Source organism: Mauremys reevesii, linkage group 3, assembly GCF_016161935.1.
Source record: "Mauremys reevesii isolate NIE-2019 linkage group 3, ASM1616193v1, whole genome shotgun sequence".
NCBI classification, from domain to species: Eukaryota; Metazoa; Chordata; order Testudines; family Geoemydidae; genus Mauremys; species Mauremys reevesii.
The window spans coordinates 78,224,173-78,249,447 of NC_052625.1; the positions used below are offsets into that span (position 1 = coordinate 78,224,173).

The 25,275-nt window shown below is 40.4% G+C and overlaps 2 protein-coding genes across 6 annotated transcripts in view; one reads left to right on the top strand and one right to left on the bottom strand.

The window, feature by feature from the left end:
• B3GALNT2 (beta-1,3-N-acetylgalactosaminyltransferase 2) overlaps positions 1-2,251 on the top strand; it is a 43,193-nt gene extending 40,942 nt beyond the window's left edge. Inside the window, exons 10-12 of one of the 2 annotated variants that reach the window (XM_039531494.1) lie at positions 295-454; positions 874-930; positions 1,670-2,251. In XM_039531494.1, coding sequence (XP_039387428.1) covers positions 295-454; positions 874-930; positions 1,670-1,804 — 352 coding nt within the window. In that variant the 3' untranslated portion in view covers positions 1,805-2,251. The remainder of the gene's footprint in view (positions 1-294; positions 455-873; positions 931-1,669) is intronic. The other variant, XM_039531493.1, reaches the window with a different exon arrangement.
• Positions 2,252-2,347: 96 nt separating this feature from the next.
• TBCE (tubulin folding cofactor E) overlaps positions 2,348-25,275 on the bottom strand; it is a 56,244-nt gene continuing 33,316 nt past the window's right edge. For 3 of the 4 annotated variants that reach the window (XM_039531490.1, XM_039531488.1, XM_039531491.1), the window contains exons 7-17: positions 23,876-23,978; positions 22,463-22,539; positions 22,090-22,185; positions 18,888-18,952; positions 18,742-18,806; positions 9,530-9,682; positions 8,624-8,777; positions 6,543-6,611; positions 5,231-5,290; positions 3,352-3,443; positions 2,348-3,150 (exon numbers count right to left, since the gene is read on the bottom strand). In XM_039531490.1, the coding sequence (XP_039387424.1) occupies positions 3,058-3,150; positions 3,352-3,443; positions 5,231-5,290; positions 6,543-6,611; positions 8,624-8,777; positions 9,530-9,682; positions 18,742-18,806; positions 18,888-18,952; positions 22,090-22,185; positions 22,463-22,539; positions 23,876-23,978 (1,027 nt within the window). In that variant the 3' untranslated portion in view covers positions 2,348-3,057. Of the gene's footprint in view, positions 3,444-5,230; positions 5,291-6,542; positions 6,612-8,623; positions 8,778-9,529; positions 9,683-18,741; positions 18,807-18,887; positions 18,953-22,089; positions 22,186-22,462; positions 22,540-23,875; positions 23,979-25,275 lie in introns of all 4 variants that reach the window. The other variant, XM_039531492.1, reaches the window with a different exon arrangement.

Below are 25,275 nucleotides of genomic sequence, written 5' to 3' on the forward strand. Positions count from 1 at the left end.
CAGATGCACACTAGAGGTAAGCATGCTAGCATTGCTTTTTTCTATTAGTGTGTTTACAAATCATCTTAGAGGAAATAAACAGGGTATAACTGCCTCTTTGAAATTAAATGATACTCTTAACATGGCAAGCTTTATGGTGAAATAGCACTATCTGAATCATAACTCAATGAAAAGTTTTCTACACTTTTTCTTTCTTAGTTTGCTTCAGTTTTATTGACTAAACTGCATGGATTCTTGGAGCTTTTTATAAATATCTTCTTCAAAAGCAGTTTGCATGATTATTTTGATCTTAAGTTTCAGACTAAATTGGGCAGTTGATCGGACGGGGAAGTGGCAAGAACTGGAGTATCCCAGTCCAGCGTACCCGGCCTTTGCCTGCGGGTCTGGTTATGTTATCTCCAAAGACATTGTTCAGTGGTTGGCAAGCAACTCTGAAAGACTCAAGACATACCAGGTACTTAAGCCCCCTGCTAAAAAAACCCCCACAAAGTCTTAAGGTCTCCCACTCCCCCTACCCTTCTCTCACACCACACCTTTGATTCTGGAATTAGACTTGTTAGCTCTGGCTAATTTGTAGATTTTTATGTTGAGAGAGATGTGAGAGTTGGGATTAGGAGCTCCATGTTGCCTTGGGAGTCACTGTGACCATATTTGCCTTAGTTTCCTAACCTGTAAAATCCACCATTTTAATAGACAGCTTCCTCAGCAATGTTGGGAGGAGTGGGTGATTATTTTAAAAGATGCACAGAAGAAACTACATTTAAGAAATAATACTAACATTTTACTTGTTCAGTCAGTGGACAAGAGACTTTGGTGCATTTCCAAGTAATTATTTCCCAGGGCTAATGTTTGGTTTCTAAAATGCATCTACAGGGTGAAGATGTGAGTATGGGCATTTGGATGGCAGCTATAGGGCCTAAGCGGTATCAGGTGAGCAAGTCTGCAGAAATTGTTTTTCATGGTATAGTAGCATGGCTCTTAATCCAAGTTGGGCAGCCCTTGGAAAATACAATATACAAAGATTTCCATCACACCTTCTCCCATCTAATTAAAAAATAATTCTTTCTTGGTGCATATAGAATAAAATCTTAAATTATTACTGGGTGACTTTCTTTTCATTAAATAGCAAATAGCAGAGACTGAAAAATTTGAGATTTAGCTATCTTACATATATCATACTAACCTGAGGGGTTATATGAATACATTGTTTGGGGCACTTGTCTTTTCAGTTTCCAACAGCACTCCTATTGCCAACAGTTTCTATTCAATGTCTGGTTAAACAATCAGGCTTCAGTGGTAACATGATAGGAATTGCCTGACCAGATCAGACCAGTAGTATAGACTTAAGAGGAAAATGTAAGTGCACCCATCCCCATATACATATTGCAATCCATGGGAAAATTTCTAGCACCCATCAGATAGGGGCTGGCTTATGCTCTGATGCATTTGTAAGCTGTCTGTTCTCAGATGATCAAATTGTCAGACACAATAAGAGCCTTGCAGTTTTATTTATATACACCCTGCCTCTGTCTACATTCTGTTAATTACTGACACATTAACAAGCGTCCCACACCATGAAATACTGATTTCTGATAGCATGTCTGATTTAGTGCATGTAAAATACTGTCCCTTTCCAAAAAATCCCACTGAAATCATTGTCTTTAAATAGGACAGCCTCTGGTTATGTGAGAAGACATGTGAAACTGGAATGCTGTCTTCCCCTCAGTATTCCCCACAGGAACTAACAGAGCTCTGGAAAGTGAAGGAATTATGTGGAGATCCTTGTAGATGTGAGGAAAGATGATAAAGACTTGGAGATACACAATCAGGACTACTAAGGTGGTGGTTAATAGTGGAAATTTCACCTATGTAATTAATATTTACCCATTCATTTTGACAAAAATGGACTGATACTGTCCACAGTAGCATTTTTCTATAAATAAGGTGTTTATAAAAAAGAAAATTATCTTAAACTTTTGGTTTTGTCAAAGGACTACTGGTAATTAATGCACATATGAATTTCAACTAGCCTGTTTAAAATGTGTATTTGGAAAATAGTGTAGAACCACTGCTATCCATGAGTGTCAGCAGGTGCAAGGTTCCATACCAGCATAAATAACCTAAGACTGGGAAGATGTAAACGGTACTTGCTCATGTGAGGTTAGGATAGTTAGCTTTTAGGATTTATAGAGTTTGTGTATACTTTTTAGTGATTTGGATGAGATTATGATGCAAGATATCAAACTTTGCTTATACCAAATCTTGAACTACAACCAATATAACCAGATTCAGAGGAATTTGCATCTCTGATAACTATCTAGAAAAATAGTTAAAGTAAAAAGTTTGAGCAACACACCACTAATATGGAGAATATCCATTAAACTGCATAGCTCTGCAATATGCTGACAAGTTATTTTAAATAAATCCTCCAATTCAGCAGCTTAATCTTAATTGTGATTTTTTTTTCCCTCGAGCTGTGTAAATAGGATACAGCAACAAGGAGATAATACAGATCTGTCCTAGTTTCTGGAAAAGACACTGATCTAAACTTACCACAAACCTCTCAATATAGAGTGGTGTTACATTAAGCTCTGTTCTTTGCTAAAGGATTCCTTAAACTCTGCTTTAAGGAGAGAGGAAATAACTTAAGTGCCCTTTTCTAGTGCAACAGCAGTTGTCCTTGTGGCTTTATGCTTGCAGGTATTACAAATGAAAGTGTCATATGAGATTTTAGATTACACCTTCTGAGTAAAATAAATGTGTGGGTCTGTTTAAAACTGCTTCTTCTATAGAAATTCTCACCAGTGCAGCACAAGACTTGAAGAAACCCTCATGCTAATAGTCCATTTAATCTGGGAATTTAAAAGAACCCCTGCAATTATGCACCTCTAACAAACTCACTAAATGACCAGGTACTCTTTTATTGAAAATATACATGCAGGAGTTGAGGACAGAGGGCTATCTGAAACGATGCTTCTGTTTATGTACAGGAAAATTGTAGATAATCTCTTCGGGTAGGCTTCGGCTTAACAGCACTGTGCAACTTCAGAAGAGAAGTTACCACCGTACTAACACAGAGTCTCCATTTTCTATAGAGTAAAACTGCAAGGGCTTTAGGTCATTTTCTAGTTCAATTTCTTTGCCTTCCATCTAGAAGAAGAAGAAGAAGAAAAATCAGACTGTGATTTAAAATGCACACTCTTAGGCTAACTTTTTCCCCTGGCCATCTTTCAAGTCCAAAGGAGTTGGATCAGGCCTAAAAATAGCATAAAGACGGATAGCCTTTAAGTGAAATCTGTTTCATTCTATAATATTTTAGAATGCAGTGTTGACCTTTTAAATACAACTTACTTTAGAACTTTCGTAGGACAATTTCAGTTCTGAACCAGGAATTTTAAGTAGACGATACAGCAAGCCTTTGACCTTCTGAATAGTCATAGAATCTGTCAAGAAAAATCAAGTAGTTAACCACACAACCTGATTATGTACTTATATTCTAGCAGCTTTTAAGTTTTACCAGATCATACTGTCAATCAAATATGGTTTTATTTCTGAATCAATTCTAACTTCATTATCTTTGGTAGACTAGACTGATAAGTAACATGCTACTACCTAAAAATATTTTCATCCAACATTGACCTGAAATGAAAACTAAATCATGAAGCTAAGTGACCTTCATGACATACAGTACAGTTTTCATACATACCACTCAGATTTTGGTGTGATATTTCTTTGGCAACTGCAGTCTCAACTTTCGAAGCACAAAGAAATGAATGTCATTGTAGAACATTTTAATGTAATTAAATCCTGAAACATACATTATTATTCCAAACTGCTAGTAGTGTTATGGATTGGTCCATAAAGTGGCAAGGTGATATTTTCATAATGGAACTTTCAGTTTAGTTTGTACAAGAGAGGTTTCCCATTGTGTGTGGCTGGTACAGAGATATTGAATTTTTTTCATTTCTTTGAAGCTTTATCTGAAGGCACAGCACTAGTGAATTATTTCTGTAATATCACACAATGTACTTAGAAAACTATTTTTCTATCAAACATTTTTGTAAAAGCTGTATCTGATTTTATGCAACTTGTGATAATAAATGTTTTTATTTTAGAATAAAACCCGAGTAAGTCTTTATTCATAGAACAAATTCAGACACAGCTGTTGAAAGAGACATTTAGTATATTTAACAACAGTTCTTAGTTTGAAGTTGAGTTCTACTAACCTAGCTAAACATCACGATGTTACTCTACTCAGGGCTTTTTATCAGAGGAAGAAGCACATTCTAGTGTAGACATAACTGAATGTATGCTGAGGAAAAGGTCTACTTATAATGAAAGGAGATTCTGCAGAATCTCCTTTCATTATAATAGATTAGTCAAGGAAGACTAAGGCAGGAATCTAAATATGCAAGAAACAGAGTCGATGTCCAAGTCAGAATTGGGTTTTAGTATCTAACAAAATTTCAGCTCCATAATTTGGAGTGTATGGCCTATAGTGATTTACAACAGTGCTCAGAGAACCCTAGAACTGCATGGAAACTAATTTGGGCTACAATGCTATCACTACACAAGAGTCAATTTTTTTCCCCATTTCTGGGAGACTGTATATAAATACCTTTCCATCAGTCACATTTACTTACACCACAACTCTTCCTTCAGCACCCATGTTTGACTCTAGTACTTACAAACAGGTCTGAGGGCAACCAAATATGTAATTCCACAAGTACTAACCTTACATTTTTAAAAACATATAAGTAGTATAAGATTCCCAGCCCCTCTGCATTTGATAAACAAATAATCATGCAGGTTTCCCTTGTCAGTGTTTATAGCCTAACAGCAAATTGGCATATAGACTGAATCATGCTCATACCATCAGTGTCAACTTAAGTCTTGTGATGTAGAAGCAGCCGCTAGGAACTGGAAGGACTATAGCTTGTTTTCCACATGTTACTGGACAGTCATTACCATATGATGGCTGTTCAGTAACATTAGTGACTTTTAACCAGTAACCTTGAGGTGAAAGGTTCCATATCCTGCTAGCAATTGTATACAGAACAAGTTGGTCTTTCCCTTCTCTCAGTAGCTATGCTGATGCATTCTGAAGCAGCTGCCTCCAGATTTCTTCAGGAAAGGGGAGAGAAAGAAAAAAAAAAGGGGGGGAGGGGGGAGAGGACCACAAAGGAACTGGAGTGGCATTGAAACAAACAATTAACTTTCCTGTGCTTACCTGGTAGTTTCTTCTCTATAGGTTTCTGATCAGGTTTGTCTGGACATTTAATTGTCAAAGCTTTAAAAAAAATTAGACGAAGTCAGTCATAATAAGTGTAACTGAAGTTTATAACTTCCATTATATGAACTTTAGATCGACTGGTACCAGGCATTAATTTCGGTTTCTTTAAGTGTGAATACAATTTGCATAAATCCTTTGGGCACTTACTAAGTTGGAATTCCCTGCATGCTAAGTGAACTGCAAACAAAAACAGTGAATATGCCAGTTAGGATGGATTAAAAAAATAAAGTGTTCTAAAGTTATTCCTCCCCCCAAGAGGGACATGATACTACTTTTTCCAGGCAGACTTTGACATAATTTTTTGCTCATTTGGGAATGCACATCCCAGAAAGCTAAAACCCAGGCTGCCACTCTCCCAGCCCCCAATAAAAAGGGAGGGTGTTGAATATTAGGCAGCATTAAAAAAAAAAGAAACCCTATATAAATGCCCTTCCAATCAATCACATTCAACAACCATCGTATGTGGAAGTCCTAACCTGCACATTTGGTTTCTACTGGCATGGATCCATTGCTCTAGACAAAAGTCCTAAATCATGGGTACTTCCGTTCCCCATTAGACTGGCTGACTCAAACTCATGGCTGGAATCTGGAGCCTGCCTCCCCACCCCAAAAATTAAAAAAAGTAATGCTCTGGTTGGAAAGGCAAAGGATAATTACACTCACCTTCACAGACTCAGCCTTACAGATATTAATCAGACTCTTGGGTCTTAGCTCCGTAGCTCAAGGCAGGCTGTAACTACTAGCTCTCACAGATCAGAGTGTTTCTGGCATGCATAGGGGGGATAAGGGGACATGAAGGATCAAAGTAGCCCAGTCTACCCTACCAATCCTTATAGCATACCATGGCTGTAATACCATAATACTTCCTCTTCACCCTCCCTGCTGCATCCCAAAAGTCTGCAGGGATCATGCTGTCAAAAATTCACCACTCTCTCAAAAAGTCATACATCCAGATAAGTCACAGTTGTACAGTCTGGGAAGCAGCTACGTGGGACCAGAGTTAAGGCTGTTGGGGGAACTTCTACATGTGCCATTCTAATAAATACATCCATAGAGCCTTAACTATCAGTTTGTTTCTGGGAAGTGTTTTCAACTTCAAGATGAACTGGACGGCAATTTTTGTGCCCTTTACTATTCCTTTTGGTGTACAAATTGGCTTCAAGGGTATTTAAAGCACCTCTTCCTTACTGCTCCAGGGAGAGTATTTTAAATGCAAAATATATAATTTTATTAATTTCTGGCCTCTTACTTAGCAGCTGATTTTTTAGAATGAAAGGCTGTTGTCCCTTCAGTTCACCTTCTTCAGGAGCACCATATTCTGTTAATAAAAAACACACACAAATGAAAACAAACTAGATCAGCGGGAAACAGGAAGAAAGAACAAAAAGAAAGTTGTGTAGATATTTCAGCTAAAATTCTCTCTCATTGATAAGAAAACTTCCTGGTAATTGTCTGTGGGACAACATGGTATCCAGGTCATGCAATGACCATGAAACTCTGCCGCCTCTCACTGTTATGCTACCATAGGAGCTAAGCAGTTCTGCTTTCCACAGTCCAGGAGCTCAGTAGCTGGGCTCCAGCAGTGCTGTGAGCTAAAAACATCAATTAGCAGATCTCAACTCCTGTAAACATGATAATACTGAGAATAATTTCACTCATTTTCAATAATCACCTTTTTAAAAAACAGAGGCTTATAGAAAATATTTTTCAGCATGGAACAGCAACTTGGATACTGGGCATTTAAAAAGCAAAATAGGCTGCCTAAAGCATTCATCTGTCTGTCAGAACCCAGAACACTTTGCCAACTCTCATCCATTTCTTAGCTGCAGTGAGAGCACCCTGGGAACAAACAGTCTGGGTGCAGCTGTGGCCAGCATGCTCCTGTGCTTTCTGTATTTGCAATAGCACATATCTGAACAATTTTATTGACTAAAGATAACCAAGCAAGAAAGTAGTTATGAAGCAGTGCCAAGGAGCTACAGCACAAAAGTAAGGGTCACAGTTTAACAGCAAGACAGTTCAATCAGTAGAGCAATGCAATTCAAAAATTCAAAGTTCAGTCTGAGGGACTGGACTCCACAAGCCTTTTTGCGAGCTGAAAAAGTGACTGAGAAGGCAGCCTCTCCTATGTTTGTCTTTACTGTAGTGGGATATAATCAGGGACATTATATGGACACTGCTACTGTAGATACTGAAGGAAAATGGAACAAGGAGCTACTTACGTAATGGGAAATAGAGGATTAGAACTTGGTTGGATATGCAAGAAATCAGAAGACAACATACACAAGAAGCTATTTGATTAACTCTACAGAATCTCCCTGTCTTACAATAAATTCAACTGCACTTAACCTATAGATTGTTGGAGGAGCTGCCAGGGCATAGGATCATACTTCCAGCCTGGTGAAGTGCTCCTTTGGCTGAAATTTCTGGAAACAGTTACTAACAGTCATTAAGAAGGACAGGGATGCAACCGCATGCTCCAAGTGTCCCTAACCTGTTGCCAGAAGCTGGGAATGGTCCACAGAGGATGGATCACTTGATTTCCCTTTCCATTCATTCCCTCTGAAGCACCTGGCAGTGGCCACTGTCAGAAGACAGGCTACTGAGCTAGATGGACCATTGGTCTGCTCCAGTATGGCCCCTCATGTTCTTACTGGAAGACCCCCTAGAAATCAACCAGAAGGTCCTGGTAGGCAGGTGGGCTGTAAATAGCTCCTTAAAGTCAGCTTGCCTGACTGCCCAGACAGTGCAGGACTGCAGCAGGGCAGTGAGTATGACAACTTATGGATATTCCTGTCCTGAAAAAACTGTAAACTTAAAGGGAAAGGAGCAGTGCCAGCGTCAGAGGGCTGTTTAGGAGAGATTGGGAGAATGACTACAGAACTGTTTACTGTCCTGCAGTTCTGCATGCTGGCCTTTTCCAAACCAGTAGGAGCATGTGGGCAGAAAGGTCCTTATATTGCTTGACCTTGTTTTTGTTTTCTTCCTTTCTCTTCAAATATGTTAAGTTGAAAAAAAATAAATGAGGCCTCCAAAACAGAAGGACAAATACACCTCTACCTTGATATAATGCTGTCCTTGGGAGCCAAAAAATCTTACCGCGTTATCGGTGAAACCGTGTTATATCGAATTTGCTTTGATCCACCAGAGTGCGCAGCCCTGCCCCCGCTGGAGCACTGCTTTACCGCATTATATCTGAATTCATATTATCGGGTGGCATTATATCGAGGTAGTGGTGTAATTAAAAGATCTCTGCCACCTCTGTACACTGAAAACATCATACATAATACCAAAGCAGGGAAATCTTCATTTCACCTCCACTGTACTTACTAAGGCAGAGTAACTGGTACCTAGGATGAGCAGCAAGAAATTCCTCATTTGGTCTGTTTTTGTCTGGATTCTGATTCCCACCAGCCATTATCCAGTCATTGCCAAACACTTTGCGATAGTCAAGCTCTGCTCCCTTTCTTTCATCAGGAAAGATCTATATTGACAAATACAAAACACTTACTTTGTCACTAAACTACATTTCCAAAAAACCCAAGTTCATGATCCTTCAAGAGTCAAGATTCCTATATATTAGTTACTTGTATGTTCAGCATCTTATAAAACTGTGAAAAATCTCAACTCCCACAACCGATTCAGATTCAGTTTAGTCAATGTCGTCAGTGCTCTCAGAGCAGTCTGAAAACAATATCATGAGGTATGAACGCTCATAGAGCGCAATGATTTCTTAACTATGGAACAAGTCATGTGGTTTTGAAAGTTCTCTGTATATTTTCAACATCTCCCAGCAACAATTAATACAATGATACTGTATTTTGAAAAGGACAACACTGAGGTCATGTGAACATGTGTTATAATTTCTGACCTGAAAAGGGGGAAAGAAAAAATGGCAAGCTACTTTAAATGGTTTTGTTAAACCTATTTAACTCAAAAGTTCTATGTTGGGGGAGAAAAGATCCATTTGTGACATCAATAGGACTTTGGTATTTTTGAAAAATTTACCCTAAATGCCTTGCCCAAGGTTACAATGAGTTAATAGCAAAGCCAAGAACAGAATCCAGGGTTTCCTGACTCTGTCCATTTTCAAAGTGAAGGTTTCCAGCTATACACGTGCATTCATTGAGACAGGGAAGAAACTCCAGACACCCTCCCACCTTCCCAAATACTTTTACAGTGACACTTTTTCCAGAACCCTTTGTGTTATTAGTTGAAAAAAAAAACACCACATACCTCAGATTTGTTCAGAAACTTTAATTGGCCTATTTTGGCAATGATAAGCTGCCTCACTGTCTCTGGGTTCTTCTCTGTGCCCATCAAAGGATTATTCTGACAGTGCAGTGACTGCAAACATTGTAGCTTATCAAGCTCATTGATAAATGACCACTGGAATGAAAAGGGAAAAGAATTGCAAAACTGGATTTAAAAAAAAAAAGAAAACGGTCTGAACAAAACAGCACACAGTCCTGACAGACTCTACCACACAATGACCATCATCATGACACTTCTCGTTAGCCGACCCTAATCTTTTTTGTTGTTGTTTAAATTTCAACACAGCTTGCTTTACTTAGCTTATAAAAATGAAAGACACTTTTAAAGGAACTGAAAGATAAACAGGTGGAAAAGCAAACAGCACCTGCATGGAGTTTTCAGGGGGTATACATTATCGATACATATTAGAGCATCAGCATTCCAGAAAGGCTTTCTACTCATTGTATGTAGAGATTCCTGGAACTGAGGTGTAAAGCTTGGCTTAGATGTGATATTGCTTTCCATGGCAAAGTTCAATTATTTTGAGGAGCTTTCTGTCCATTTTATTTTTTGAAGTGCCTCCTTACCAATGCACTCAGAGCATGACTGTCTACAGAAACCCATTCATTTAATATTATACTAGGGGATCACATGATGCCAGAGGTAGCAATGTTCTCTGCGGGGTTAGGTGGTGAAGAGACTAGAATTGCAGGGAATCATGCCGGAGAAGGTACAGCAGGGGCCTACGGGTATGTCTACACCGCAATTAAAAATCCAGGGCTGGTGCATTTCAGCTGACTCAGGCTCATGGGGCTTGGGCTGCGAGGCTGTTTAACTGCAGTGCAGATGTTTGGGCTCAGGCTCGGGCTGGAGTCTGTGTTCTTGGAGCCTGTGAGGTGGGAGGGTCCCAGAGCTCGGGCTGCAGCTGAGCCCGAACATCTACACCACAATTAAACAGCCCCATGAGCCCGAGTCAGCTGGCACAGGCCAGCTGCAGGTGTCTAACTGCCATGTAGACATACCCTAAGAGAGCAGGTGAGAGACAGATGATCAAGAACAAGATATGAAAGGTCAGCTGAAAAGAGAAAGTTTGTAACAAATGGTCATGGATGATGAAATGATGAGAAAAAAGAAAGGTCTACGAAGGATGAGTAGGTACAGGGTGCATGTGTATAATGTAAGTGAAGAAGGGATAGAAAAGTGGAGTTCAGGAATTACAGATAGTTCAGCAGTTTTGGCCTCTTGATGACTGAGTTTGAAGAAGCAAGGTAAGTGGATAAGAGAATTTGAGATGAAGGCAGATTATGTCATGGATAGGATGAAAAGTGATAGGGGTTATTTGAACTTAACATTTCCAAGCTCTCAAACCATGGAGGGGAATTAGAAGGAGCTATGTAGCTGTGACCTAAAGATAATTACAGTAGACGTTCATTAGTAGCAATATATCAGTGCCCTTTTGCGATGTTACTCCCTAAGCAGCTGCTGCTGTTATGGGGAGTGTTGACAATTCACAATAGTGAAAGTGTTCCCTGGGGAAATGTTGCTTGTACGTGGCGGTTGCTCTTACAAGGTGTTGCTGCAAACAAGCATCTATTGTATTATGATACCACTTCTGGAACATGAGCATTTGTATTTAATTTTAATTTATCAGAAAAGAAATCCAATTCATTCTCTGCACACACATCTAGTGAGCAATGATTTTGCCAATTTCTAACTACAGTTAAGTTAATATCTGTATAGAAAATATAAGCTTTTCCACTAATTTAAAAGGGGACCCAAACACCTGATTCCTATCCAGCTTAATGCTCAAGGAACTGCACATCAGGTATGATCATTCTGTCATTGGTTTAGCTTAATGAATCATTTTAAACGATACACGATCACTGTAATCCTTAAAAGAATTTAAATCAAAGAAACCTCTCTCTCAGGATATGCTTCCTTTTGGTATCCGTAAGCCTTGCTATCAAAGATCATGTGGTCCAGGTCCCAATTAACCTTTGAGTAAGTTGGGATAACAACCTCGAAGCCCAACCCTGAAAAGTGCTGAACATCCTCTACTTCCATTAAAGAGACGAAGTCCCTACCACATTATGGGGGCACTAGGACCCAGATGGTGCCCTCCCCCGCCCCCAATCTGACCTCAGGGGAAAACTGCAGAGAGGAGCCAGCCAAAGACTCCAGCCAGTTGGGGCAGAAACAGCCAAAGCAGGGACCTCTCGGCATTCCGAGAATTTCCTACAGTTGAAACTTTCTCTGCTCTGTGCTGACTAGCTGTTTGCTCAAATGCTTCCCCTCCCTCAGTCTCTTCACACCCACCCCTCTCACTATCTACTCCCCTGCCCCGTCCCCTCGCCCCCTTCCCTTTTCCTTCCATTTAGCTAAGCCTCTCCTAAATAACGCCCCCCCCCCCCAAATCATGAAACTAACCTGCCATTTGCCACCATCACATTGTTCACTCTGCTTCCCTCACCCTGTGTCAGTCTGGTCTAAATAGCAGATAAGCTCTTCAGGGCAGGGACCATCTACTAATCTGTCTGCACAGTCTGAACACTACTGGCTGGCCACAGGCACTACCATAATAATAATAGTAACTCACTATCAATCAGTCATGGTTAAGTCAACAGGAGAGGACATAAAGCACCTTTCAGCATGGGTCTCTTCTAGGGCTGTCAATTAATCGCAGTTATCTAATGCAATTAACTAAAAAAAAATTGCGATCAAAAAATTAATCTTGATTAATCACAGTTTTAATTGCACTGTTAATAAAATACCAATTGAAATTTAAATATTTTGGATGTTTTTCTACATTTTCAAATATATACAATTACAACACAGAATGCAAAATGTGCAGTGCTCACTTTTTACTACAAATATTTGCACTGTAAAAAACTATAAACTAAATAGTATTTTTCAATTCACCTCATACAAGTACTATAGTGCAATCTCTAACGTGAAAGCACATCTTACAAGTAGAATTTGTTATATAAGTGCACTCAAAAACAAAACAATGTACTCAAAAACAAAACAGCCTACAAGTCCACTCAGTACTACTACTTGTTCAGCCAATTGCCAAGACAAACAAGTTTGTTTACATGTACGGGAGATAATGCCTGCTTCTTGTTTACAATGTCACCTGAAAGTGAGAACAGGTGTTTGCATGGCACTTTTATAGCCAGCATTGCAAGGTATTTATGTGCCAGATATGCTAAAAATGCATATGCCCCTTCATGCTTCGGCCACCATTCCAGAGGACATGCTTCCATGTCAATGACACTTGTTAAAAAAATAATGCATTAATTAAATTTGTGACTGAACTCCTTGGGGGAGAACTGTATGTCTCCTGCTCTGTTTTACCCGCATTCTGCCATATATTCCATGTTATAGCAGTCTTGTATGATGACCCAGCAGTTGTTAGTTTTCAAAACACTTTTACTGCAGATTTGACAAAATGCAAAGAAGGTACCAATGTGAGATTTCTAAAGATAGCTACTGCACTCAACCCAAGGTTTAAGAATCTGAAGTGCCATTCAAAATCTGAGAGGGACGGGGTGTGGAGCATGCTTTCATAAAAGTCTTAAAAGAGCAACACTCTGATGCAAAAATTATAGAAAAAAAGACCTATTTATAAAGAAAACCAACCTTCTGCTGGTGGCTTCAGACTCAGATGATGAAAATGAACATGTGTGGGTCCACAGTGCTTTGGATCCTTATCAGGCCAAACCCATCATCAGCATGGACACGTCCTCTGAAACAGTGGTTGAAGAATGAAGGGATATATGAATTTTTAGTGCATCTGGCACGTAAATATCTTGCAACGCCAGCTACAACAGAGCCATCCGAACACCTGTTCTCACTTTCAGGTAACCTTGTAAACAAGAAGCGGGCAACATTATCTCCTGCAAATATAAATAAACTTGTTTGTCTGAATGATTGGCTGAACAAGTAGTAGGACTGAGTGGACTTTTAGGCTCTAAAGCTTTATATTGTTTTGTTTTTTAATGCAGGTTTTTTTGTACATAATTCTACATTTGTAAGTTCAACTTTCATGATAAAGATCATACTACACTACTTGTATTAGATGAATTGAAAAATACTATTTTGTTTTTTACAGTGCAAATATTTGTAATAAAAATAAATATAAAGTGAGCACTATACACTTTGTATCTTGTGTTATAATTGAAAACAATATATTTGAAAATGTAGAAAACATCCAAAAATATTTAAATAAATGGTATTCTATTATTGTTTAATCGCGAGATTAATTTTTTTTAATTGCTTGACAACCCTAGCCCCTTCATATCCTTTTCCAGGAGAGTATACATACAATATAAATAGGTCTTTTGCACACATGCCTTTCACAAAAGCAATGATGATGCCATTTTTTTGTCAAATAAGAAACATGATAAGCTAGTAGCACAAAAGTAATGTTTCACTTAGAAAGGCAATGGAAAAGACCATGAATAAGAACTTAAGAATGGCCATACCGGGTCAGACCAATTGTCCATCTAGCCCAGTTTCCTGTCTTCCGACAATGGCCAAGGCCAGGTTTCCCAGAAGGAATGAACAGAACAGGTAATCATCAAGTGACCCATCCCATCACCCATTCCCAGCCTCTGGCCCAAAGAGTCTAGGGACACTTCAGAGCATGGTTTTGCATCCCTACCCATCCTGGCTAATAATCACTGATAGACCTATCCTCCAGGAACTTATCTAATTCTTTTTTGAGCCCTGTTATAGTCTTGGCCTTCACAACATCCTCTGGCAAGGAGTTCCACAGGTTGACTGTACGTTGTGTGAAGAAATACTTCCTTTTGTTTTAAACCTGCTGCCTATTAATTTCATTTGGTGACCCCTAGTTCTTGTGTTGTGCGAAGGAGTAAATAATATTTTCTTATTTACTTCCTCCACATCAGTCATGATTTTATAGTCTTCTATCATATCCCCTCTTAGTCGTCTCTTCTCCAAGCTGAAAAGTCCCAATCTTATTAATCCCTTTTCATACGGAAGCAGTTCTATACACCTAATCATTTTTGTTGTCCTTTTCTGTACCTTTTCCAATTCCAATGTATCTTTTTTGAGATGGGACAACCAGATTTGCATGCAGTATTCAAGATGTGGGCATACCATGGATTTATATAGTGCAGGCCTGGAGCCTCACTGTGCGGCCCGTGGGGGGATTCTAAATCCCCCGCACACGGCGCTCTGCGGGCACTCCAGAGCCCTTTGAATCCCAGCCGTGGCAGGGAATCAAAGGGCTCTGGGCTGCCTGCAGGGGCAGGGAGCCCAGAGCCCTTTAAATCCCAGCCGGGGCCGGGATTCAAAGGGCTCTGCGCTGCCCACTGCAGCGGGGAGCCCAGAGCCCTTTAAATCCCAGCCGCTCCCGGGAATCAGAGGGCTCTGGGCTGCCGGCAGCCGCAGGGAGCCCAGAGCCCTTTAAATCCCAGCCAGCGGCCGCTGATTGCCCCCGCCCCGGACCCCTGCCCCAACTGCCCCCCAGGACCCCCACCCCCTCTCTAAATGCCGCTGCTCCTTGTCCCCTGATTACCCCCTCCCGAGACCCCTGCCCCTAACTGCCCCTTGGGACCCCAGCCCCTATCTAAGCCTCCCTTCTCCTTGTCCCCAACTGCCCCCTCCTGAGACCCCTCAACTTCCCCCAGGACCCCACCCCTACCTGTCCCCTGATAAACCTCTGGGACTCCCATGCCTATCCCATTGCTGCCTGTCCCCTGACTGCCCCTCCAAACCTCTGCCCCATCCAACCCCCCCGGCTCCCTGTCCCTTGACTGCCCCCCGGAACTCCCTACCCCTTCTCCAATCCCCAAACCGCTTACTGTGCCACTCAGACCAGCGTGTCTGGCTCCGTGCAGCTCCAGACAGTTGCTGCCATGCTCCCCCATGGAGCCCACAGCCCTCTCCCACCCCCAGCACCTGCCTTCCAGATTTGAACACCTCAAAATTCAGGAGTGCTCAAGCTCGGTTTGGGCAGCTTTTACTTCATTTCCCCCAAATCAAATATACTGATCCACTGTAACTTGCTGTAGAAAAAGTAGGATAAAATTGAGCAAGAAATGCTTATTAGGACTGGAATTGCTATTTTCAACAGCCATTGCCTTTTTGTTTGTTTGAAAGGAAGACAGTGAGATTGCATTGGCAAATTCCCCATAGAAAGAAAGAGTGGAACAAAAGAATAATAAAGGCACCTTAACTTTTCCTCATTTATGGAGGACAGTCTTATAATATGCATCCAGATATCCTCCAATCACACAAGCTGAAAATTGTTCCACTTTACTGCAGCTCTGTAACCATATGGGAACCAATCCTGTCTGTGTTTTGTGCACATCCAAAATTCCTGCTGAATGACCTGCCCTGGGAGCGTTACCAGTGACCCAGAGCTGGGGTGGCAGGAGGTGGGGGGGGGGACCCAGGGCTGGGGCAGCAGCAGGGTGGAGGGAGGGCACTGGTGGGGAGGAAAGGGGGAAGCCCAGCGCTGGGGCGGCAGGGGGTGTGTGTGGGTGGGGGGAGAGCCCAGGACTGGGGCAGCAGGAGGGTACAGGGGGAGCCCAGGGCTGGGAAGGGGGACAGCAAAAAACCTAGAGCCGGCCCCGCTGGGTTCCCCCAGCCGCCGGAGCCCCAGGCCCTTTAAATTTGACCCTGAGGGCTCCCAGCCACCTCTTTAGCTGGGAGCCCCTGATTGATTTAAAATAAAGTATCACCTCCCCACCCCCAACCTTCCTTTTTGGCCCACAGCTGTTTTGGTGAGGCGGCGCTGGGGAAGGAGGGTTTGTTTCCGCAGGGCTGGGCGGCCCTGGGGCGGGGTGTTTCCTCGGGCTGGGAGGTTTCGGCCCTCAGCTGTTTTCTTTGGAGGAATGTGGCCCTCGCCGCTTTACGAGTTGTGCAGGCCTGATATAGTGGCATTATGATATTTTCTGTCTTATTATCTATCCCTTTCCTAATGATTCCCAACATTCTGTTTGCTTTTTTGACTGCCACTGCACACTGAGTGGATGTTTTCAGACAACTATCCACAATGACTCCAAGATCTTTCTTGAGGGGTAACAGCTAATTTAGACCCCATCATTTTATATGTATAGTTGGGATTATGTTTTCCAATGTGCACTACTTTGCATTTATCAATGTTGAATTTCATCTGCTATTTTGTTGCCCAGTCATGGTAACTCATGAGACTTCTGCTCTCTGAGTGATAAGTTTCTTATTTGACTGCATTTAGGTAACTTGGGAGGAGAAAATAGTGTTGCATAGGACAAGCAATTTAGAAGCCAGCTGGGCTTAACTTTCTGGTGCCCCTCTAACTGCCAGAGCAAGAAAACTGGCAGAAAAGAGCAACTTTTATCAAGAGGCTAGAGAACATCTGACGAAGAACTTTGTCCTTAGTCTGAAATACTTCATCACTGGAGGAAGAATAAAAGAGTAAACATTGCTAGCCCTTGACACCATTGCTTGGAATGGAGAAAAGAGTAAAAAACAAAACCACATCACCAAAACACTACTGTCATTAATGCTAAAGCCACAATCCTTCACACACTGAACTGTGCAAGTCCCTAAGATTTTAGAACCGCAGTCCTTACCTGCTTTTAATTTCTTGTCCCAGCTTCAACCTGAAATTGTTCCATGACTGAGTAATAGCAAGTGGCACTACTAATTGGGAGAATCATACTCGTACTTCAAACAAATGTACTGTATCACAGAGCTATTCTACAGAAATGGTAAATTCATCAATCTCACAGTCCTCCCACATGACAAGTAAGACACTGTGGGAAAGACATACACTATGCTAGACAATTCATACATTCCAAGGACAGAAGGGACCATTGCAATCATCTCATCCGACCATCTGTATAACAGAACTTCCTCAAAATAATTCCCAGAGCAGATCTTTTAGAAAAATATCCAATTTTGATTTTAAAATGGTCAGTGATGGAGAATCCACCATGACCCTTGGTAAATTGTTCTAATGGCTAATTACCCTCAGTATAACATTTACACCTTACTTTCAGTCTGAATTTGTTTAGCTTCAACTTCTAGCCATTGGATCATGTTATACGTTTCTCTGCTAGACTGAAGAGTCCATTTGTTCCCCATGTCAATTCTTATAGACTAATCGTGTCATCCCTTAACCTTCCCTTTGTTAGACTCAAAGAGCTGAATCTAATTAGCTTATCACAGGCATAGTTTTTAATCCTTTAATCATTCTCATGGCTGTTCCTGAATCCCCTCCAATTCATCAACATCCTTCTTGAATTGTAGGCACCAGAACTGGACACAGTATAGCAGCAGTAGTTGCGCCAGTGCCAAACAGAGGTAAAATAACTTCTCTACTCATACTCAAAAGTCCCCTGTTTCTGCATCCAAGCATCCCATTAGCTCTTTTTGCCACAGTGCCACTTTGAGAGGGTATGTTCAGCTGATTATCCACCATGACCCCTAATCTTTTTCAAAGTCACTACTTCCCAGGATAGAGTCCCCCATCACATAAGTACAGCCTTCGTCCTTTGTTCCTAGATGTACACATTTACATTTAGCTGTATTAAAATGCAAAGTGTTTGCTTGCGCCCAGTTTACCAAGCAATCCAGACTGCTCGAATCAGTGACCTGTCCTCTTCTTTATTTACCGTTTCCCCAGTTTTAGGTCATCTGCAAATGATCATCAGTGATGATTTTTTGTTTTCTTCCACAGCACAGAAAGGACATTGTCTAGGTAAAATTCTGTTTTTCCCTTCACCAGTTAGCTTGGTTACTAATATCACCACCATGGACTATTAACACTGAAAAATCATTTTGAAATCCAATATAATTTTTTGCCATTTGTTTACTTTTTACAATTCACTGAAGCACAAAATAGTTAAACTCTATAGGTCTGTCAATTTCACTTTCAGCTACTCAAGCACTAGAGGAATGCTGAGGTGTTTGGATTCCATTCAATGCATGGGAATGGCCAGAAACAGAGTTCTCAGCAATTTATTTAAAATAAATAAATAAATAATCATCTCTGTTAAAGTGGAGTTTTGAAAAGCTTTTAGAAATCTAATTAAAGCTAGATATTGATCAAAGAATTTGACATAGGTTTTTTTGCCATTACATAATACAGAAATCAGGGAAACTGAAAAAGCAATTTTACAAATTCTTGTTAAACAAAAAATTAAAAAAATGTGAAAATCATCAAAAATCTTTCTTACTTGCAATATTTTATTGCCATCTACTGCAAGACGTTGTAATAAAGGAAACATTTTAGTCTTGCATCCTAGGAAAAGGAGAATACATTTAAAAGACATCAATGAAGATCTAAAATTTAGAAATATAATACAGTGCTTACTTTACTTACCAAATCCAACATCAGGAAAGTGTATAGAAGAAATTCCAGTGTTTGAAAGAATTAGTTGTTCTAATCTGAAATTTAGAAGTTAAAGTATGTCTGTTAAAAAGCTTTTAGTAAAAATACTCAAGTTTTTACGTGATACAACCCGTGTTAACTTTTTGACAGCAAGCCTTGTGATTTTAAGAACAATGTTACCAACTACCAACTTCACAGCTGGTAACCAAAGTTTAAAAGGCAGTTTACGGAAGGACAGCAGTGGAGTTCCAAGCTTTCAAAATGGCAGCTTGCTTTGGAGGTACTAATCTTCAGAATGGCTTGATTTTTTGTTTAAAATAGTCTACTGCTCCCTTCCCTTATGAACCTTATTTTTGGTATAAGAGTTTAAGTAACTTTGGAACTGATCGTTCATCAGGTTCCACATATTTGAATGGACACAGAAGTAGATGAAGTTGAGTAGGGAGAAAACAGTATTTTTTCCTAAATCACATACTCAAGTGCAAAGTGGCATTTCTCGCCAGCTCAGCACTGTAAGTACCAAGATGCTGCTGTGCAGGAATCTATGGAACAAGATGATATCACTACAAAAGACCACAGAGCTTTTCAGCATGGTGGAAACATTCTTAAAGCATTCAGTCCAGGACAAATACCAAAGTTTTGATTCCCAGTAATAGGAAGCATCAAGATGCTGGGTTGGTTTTTTGTTTTGTTTTTTTTTAAATATCAAGGCATTCTTCAGACCAGGATATTACTGCTTTAGGAAAGGTTCTAAATGGGATATTTCCATACAGCCAATTTTGTATTCTTGATTTGTTTGAAATTTCCATTAAAATCCATTCTTCACATAGATTAAGAATGTTAGAAACTTGGATTTTTAACCAAACGTATTTTTTTAAAACCCTGCTAACAATTTTGAATACAGCATTCTTTCCACATATTAACAAGATTTCTCCAAAGCTAACAAAGATTTCATTAATAGAATTCATGTCAATCCTAAAACATACATGTTCATAGCCAGTTGAAGATATGTATGACGATCTGAGGCAAGCCGAGTGTAGGACCTGGAAAGCCTTTTCTACAACACGCTCCTATTCAGAAGAAAAGGTGGTCCCAAAACCACAAACCACCTGCATTTGTAGTGCTGCCCTTGAGATGGAGGAGAAAAAGGTGTGGGATTGGAGAACTCTTATAAAAAAGTTCTGACCCGCACACCCTTCTCCTATTTTGGGTATGTCCTCTCTCCCCACCTTGGAGGCACACAGTCTGCAAGTGTAGCATCACCCAGGGAAGAAGTAAGGAAGGGCCTTAAGGCTGGTCTACATTCGAAAGCTAGGTTGATCTAGCTATGTCACTCAGGGGTGTGAAAAATGAGACATAGTTAACCCTAAGCTGCAGGGTAGACAGTGCTAGAAGTCTTCTACCTCTTGGGGAGGTGGATTCACCACAGCAATGGAAGAACCTCATCCATCACTATAGTGTCTACATGCTGTAGCATTTCTAGTTTAAGAAAAGGTTACTTAAGGCTTATCTACACAGGGAGATGTGTCAGTATAGCTATAGTGGCATAATTATACTGAAACAGCTATGTTGGTAGAATTCCCCATGTGGATGGACACTCTGTTTTGGGATTTAGGGTACCCTACACCAGGGGTTGGCAAACTACAGCCTGCAGGCCACATCCAGCCCGCCAGATGATTTAATCTGGCCCTCGAGTTCCTGCTGGGGAGCGGGGTCTGGGACTTGCTGCACTCCTGCGCTCCAGGCGGGGAGCAGGATCGGGGGCTGTTCCACGCATGCATGCTGCAGCTCTGCACAGCTCCTGGAAGCAGCAGCATGTCCCCCCTCTGGCCCCTACATTTAGGGGCAGACAGGGGGCTCCGCGTGCTGCTGCTGCTGCCCAAGCACCACCCCTGCAGCTCCCATTGGCCAGGAACTACAGGGGTGGTGCCTGCACATGGGGCAGTGTGCAGAGCTGCCTGGCTGCGCCTCTGCGTAGGAGCCCGAGACCAGACATGCCGCTCGGTTTAACTTATGTCTTTTGGAAGTTGTTAACCTAAACCAAAAAAAAAAGGCACTTTAAATCCAAAAAGAGAGCATCCACACAGGGAATAACAGCAGCAAATATTTATACTAGTGTAGGTATGCTGGTAAATTTCCCAGTGTGGACAAACTCTTAGGCTTGATCTATACTCACTACTGTGGGATGTGAAAAAAACATGCCCCTGACTGACACAGCTATGCTGACAAAATCCTCATTGTAGAAGCAGCTATACTGACAGAAGAGGGCTTCTATTGGCATAGGTAATGTCATTCAGGAAGATGGTGTTCCTACACCAGCACAGAAACTCCTCCTGTTGGTGTAAATTACATCTACACTAGGGGGTTATGCTGGCATAGCTAAGCTGACATAGGCTCTATAGCGTAGCCATAGTCCTAGTGTTAACTGGGGAGAGGAGCAGGAGGTGGGTGGAAATGAGATTGTAGAGATTAAAAGTGAGGCTCTGCCTCCATCCCTGTCTGATCACCCTTTTTTCAGAAGGAAGGAGAGAAGACAGAAATAATCTTGTGGGATCCTTTCATCTCATGGCTAAAAGATAAGAGATGCCACTCAGTTAAACATCTTTGGCTATATAACCACTTATAAAAATCTCTGGCTGACTGCATGCCAGTCAGAATAGTAATCCATTCAGTGTGTTGCCCAACATAATTTCCCAGAATCAGACTGACATATAGGAAGGGGATGGTCACATGTAGTTGTTAAATACATTAAAACACAACAACAACAACTGGCATTATGTATCCACTACCAAAGAATTGTCCCTCTAAATCAGGAGCAATCGCCAAAGCTCCTCATCATAGGAAGCCCACACAGGTTCTAAGAGCTAGTTGTCCTGAAAAGGGTTTTCTCTAGGTTATGGCCCTTTAATTGCAATATCTGAACGTCAAACTGTTTAAAAAAAAACACTAATTCCATAAATATCTTCATAGAAACATGCTTTAATTAAATCTTAAAATAAAATTAAATCCTTCCCCAGATTATGTTAAATAGTTCAGATATTCTCCACAAAAGAGAAAAAAACCTTCATTTTCAAAATTCTGTAACCTTCACTAGCAAGGCAATATTATCATGTTTCAAACCACAAAGCATATGTGAATGAATCCATTTACAGAGCATGACAAAGAATTTACAGTAAAGTTCTTTAACAATTACCTGGGGAGATATGCTATTAGCTGCAGTTGACTTCCATCAATTAATTGGTTGTTTGAAAGGTCTAACAATTTCAAGGGCTGTAGAACATTAATGGGTCTGTAAGCATTACAAAAATGCAATTATGTTTTTAAATGGTTTTAAAATATTTACAGTCAGATACACACAACTATATAATAAAATCAGTGTGTTCACACATAAGTATCCCAAATCACACAGTATTTTAAAATCTCCTTTGCAAGATCACCATGGTAATGGTAATTTAATCCACTACTGGAATTTAGTTTGATTTTTATCAGACATGCCATGTAACTTTATGCATACAGTATATTAATCACAAAAGGATGATTTCAGCATTTAAAGCTAAACCTCATACCTTTCTAAAACTGTAATATCATTAGAAGCAAGGTACAATTCTTCAAGTGCTGGCCACCCTGGAGCACAGAGAAGAACCTAATAGGAAAAACTTTATTTAGTATAACTGTATATATGCCAGAATCTGTGCATCACATAAGTTTTACTTAAAACACATTCAAAATATGCCATAACTATCTAAAATAAGCTATATGGAATACTGTTTATTTCACTAAACCTTCCTATCTAATAGTAGCTATCTCTCTGATCCTGTATCTCATCTGCTAGTACAGATGGTAGTCAGTAGGATTCCACACAGCCACAGGATTCACTGTTACTGGACTGGGATCCATATTTCAAAAAGAAAAGGCTGCAGGGGAACCGACAACATTGCCATTTAAATTGTAACTTTAGGATAGTGCCATCCCATCTTCCCCCATTCTGTGAACCACCATTTTCCATTTGGATTTTCATGTTTGGTTTACAGAATCAAGAACTTGGGAAAACTCTAAGGTTAATCAAACAAGGCTTTTTCTAAGATATAGGGCTCTGAGAAGTCTCCACTGTTTTCTGTGGAATTATGCCAAATTGGCTTAGCCTAGAAACCTCAAGATTTTATTTTAGTCCTGGATGGGATCTAATGCACAGTATTATTTCTGATAAAGGCAGGTTGACAATTTAATCTATCACTTTTAGGCCAGGCTTACGCTAGGGAAAAGGCCCACTGCTGACACCCCTCATCAGCAACATGTCGTCTTCCTAGTGTACACAAGGTGTAAGACGAGAGTAACTAACTGGAAAAGCAATTTGCACGTTTCCATGCATGGAAACAACTCAGACTTTCATTTTCCTATGTTATATCTGAGTTCATAGAAACAGGCTCTATTATACTACCGGATGTTTGTCAGCTCCTTTATAAATACAAGCATATTAAAACACCTACTATACAAAGTGATGCCAGAAACATATTTCATAATGAATCTCAATATGGTTATATCAAAGTGGCTCAGTCACATAAAAATAGCTTTAAAAAAAGTCAGTGTTCTGATCTTTATTAGAAAAGTTGCACCAGTACAACAAACTTAAAATCAATTTACATAGGCACACCCCCCTAACATAGACACATTAGAACCAGGTTAACTTCAGATAAACTAAACCTATTTAATTCAGTAATTTACCAAATTACTAATTTAAGTAAATTTACCAATTTAACCTGGTTTAAGTGTCTCTGCATTAGGGTTTCATGCCAGTGTAAAAAGCAATTTTAGACTGATTTAATTATACCGGTGCATCTTTTCTCTAATATAGATCAGACTCAACTTTGGAAGATTGTATGATCTAGTGTAAAAGCCCCTATTATGTTTTTATTGACCCATGAAACCAAATGACTAACAAATAAAAACAATTTACTTCATAAATGTAAGAAGTTCATTACCTCTGCCCATGTTACTCCAGTTCGATTAAGTGCCAGAACCCTCAATTTACTAAGTGTACAGGTTATAGAAGCAGAATCAGATGGAAATTTAATCTTGTTTTCACTGTATCAAAAGAATAAATGAGTTCTTATTTCTACAGCATAAAACAAAACTCAAGTATTCAACTAAACCACCAATTCAGAATTACATATTTCAAAACAAAAAGGAACATATAGGATTACATGCCATTAAAGAGAGGCGCATTGTCAAGGACTTTGTATATTTAAAATATTTTCCAACCTATTTAGAAAAATGCCTTGGTAGTTTGAGTGCAAACTCTTTCCTTGCCAATTTTATTTTCCTCCATCATGTATGTATATTTGTTGCCAATCTGAGTTCATCACATATGCTAGCCTGATGGCATTAGGAGTTTTGGGGGTTTTTTGTGTTTTTTTTGGGGGGGGGGTGTAGTTTAAGTACTGAAGCATTAAGGTGGGAAAAGAGAATTATTTATTTTGTTACCAGAAATAAAAGTGACAAGTCAAATTTTGGGCCTATCACCCTTGACACTGTATCTTTAGAAGCAGATTTAAATGAGGGTTTCAGCAGGAAATTCTTAAGAGATATTCATTTTATGACAAAATGCCATAGAGATTCCCAGACCTACCCGTCACTTAATGCTCCAGTAAAGCATCTATGTTTTTAACAGAATGACAAATTAATGTATTATTTATTGTTAGCAGCTAGCCTTTGTATTGTACATTATTGGGCAAATAAGACTCCTCTTCCTGTGAAATAGTGGTATAGTAAAATATGAACTCTTCTTGTAATGGGAAAGCTTTCACACCAGATATGTACACAAGAGAAGCGCCAAAAAGAGAACAGCTATTTAGAAACTTATCTACCCTTTTTAGTGTACTCAGAACAGGAAGACTCCCCTATCAGCAAGCCAGAATCCATCTCCAGAACATAAGCCATGAAATTATGGAAAAAAATGGAGCCCCGTCAGGAGGAGTTCTCCTCAGAGTAGGTTCCTCAGTGAAAGCTCCAGTCTCAACCTCTTCAACAGTCAGTATGTGTGCACAACTCATGGGGAGGCTAGGCCCCGGCTCTGCCCCCCTCCCCGCAGCCAGAGCTCCAAGACCCCCCTTGCCCAGAGGTGCCCCGAGGGCCCCCCTGCACCTGCCTGGAGGTGCCCAGGACCAGCCATAGCCGTGCCACGCTTCCCTTAGCTCCCCATGCAGGTTCAGGGGCTGCTGAGGAAGCGGTATTTGCTACTCAGCTTCCTGGGTGCATCACTAATCTCGCTGGAGCCCAGATACATTACTGATGAACCCAGGAAGCTGAATAGCACATACTGCCTCTCAGCTGCCTTGCAACCTGCATGGGGAATAATAAAAGCAAAATCTTCCCCCACCAA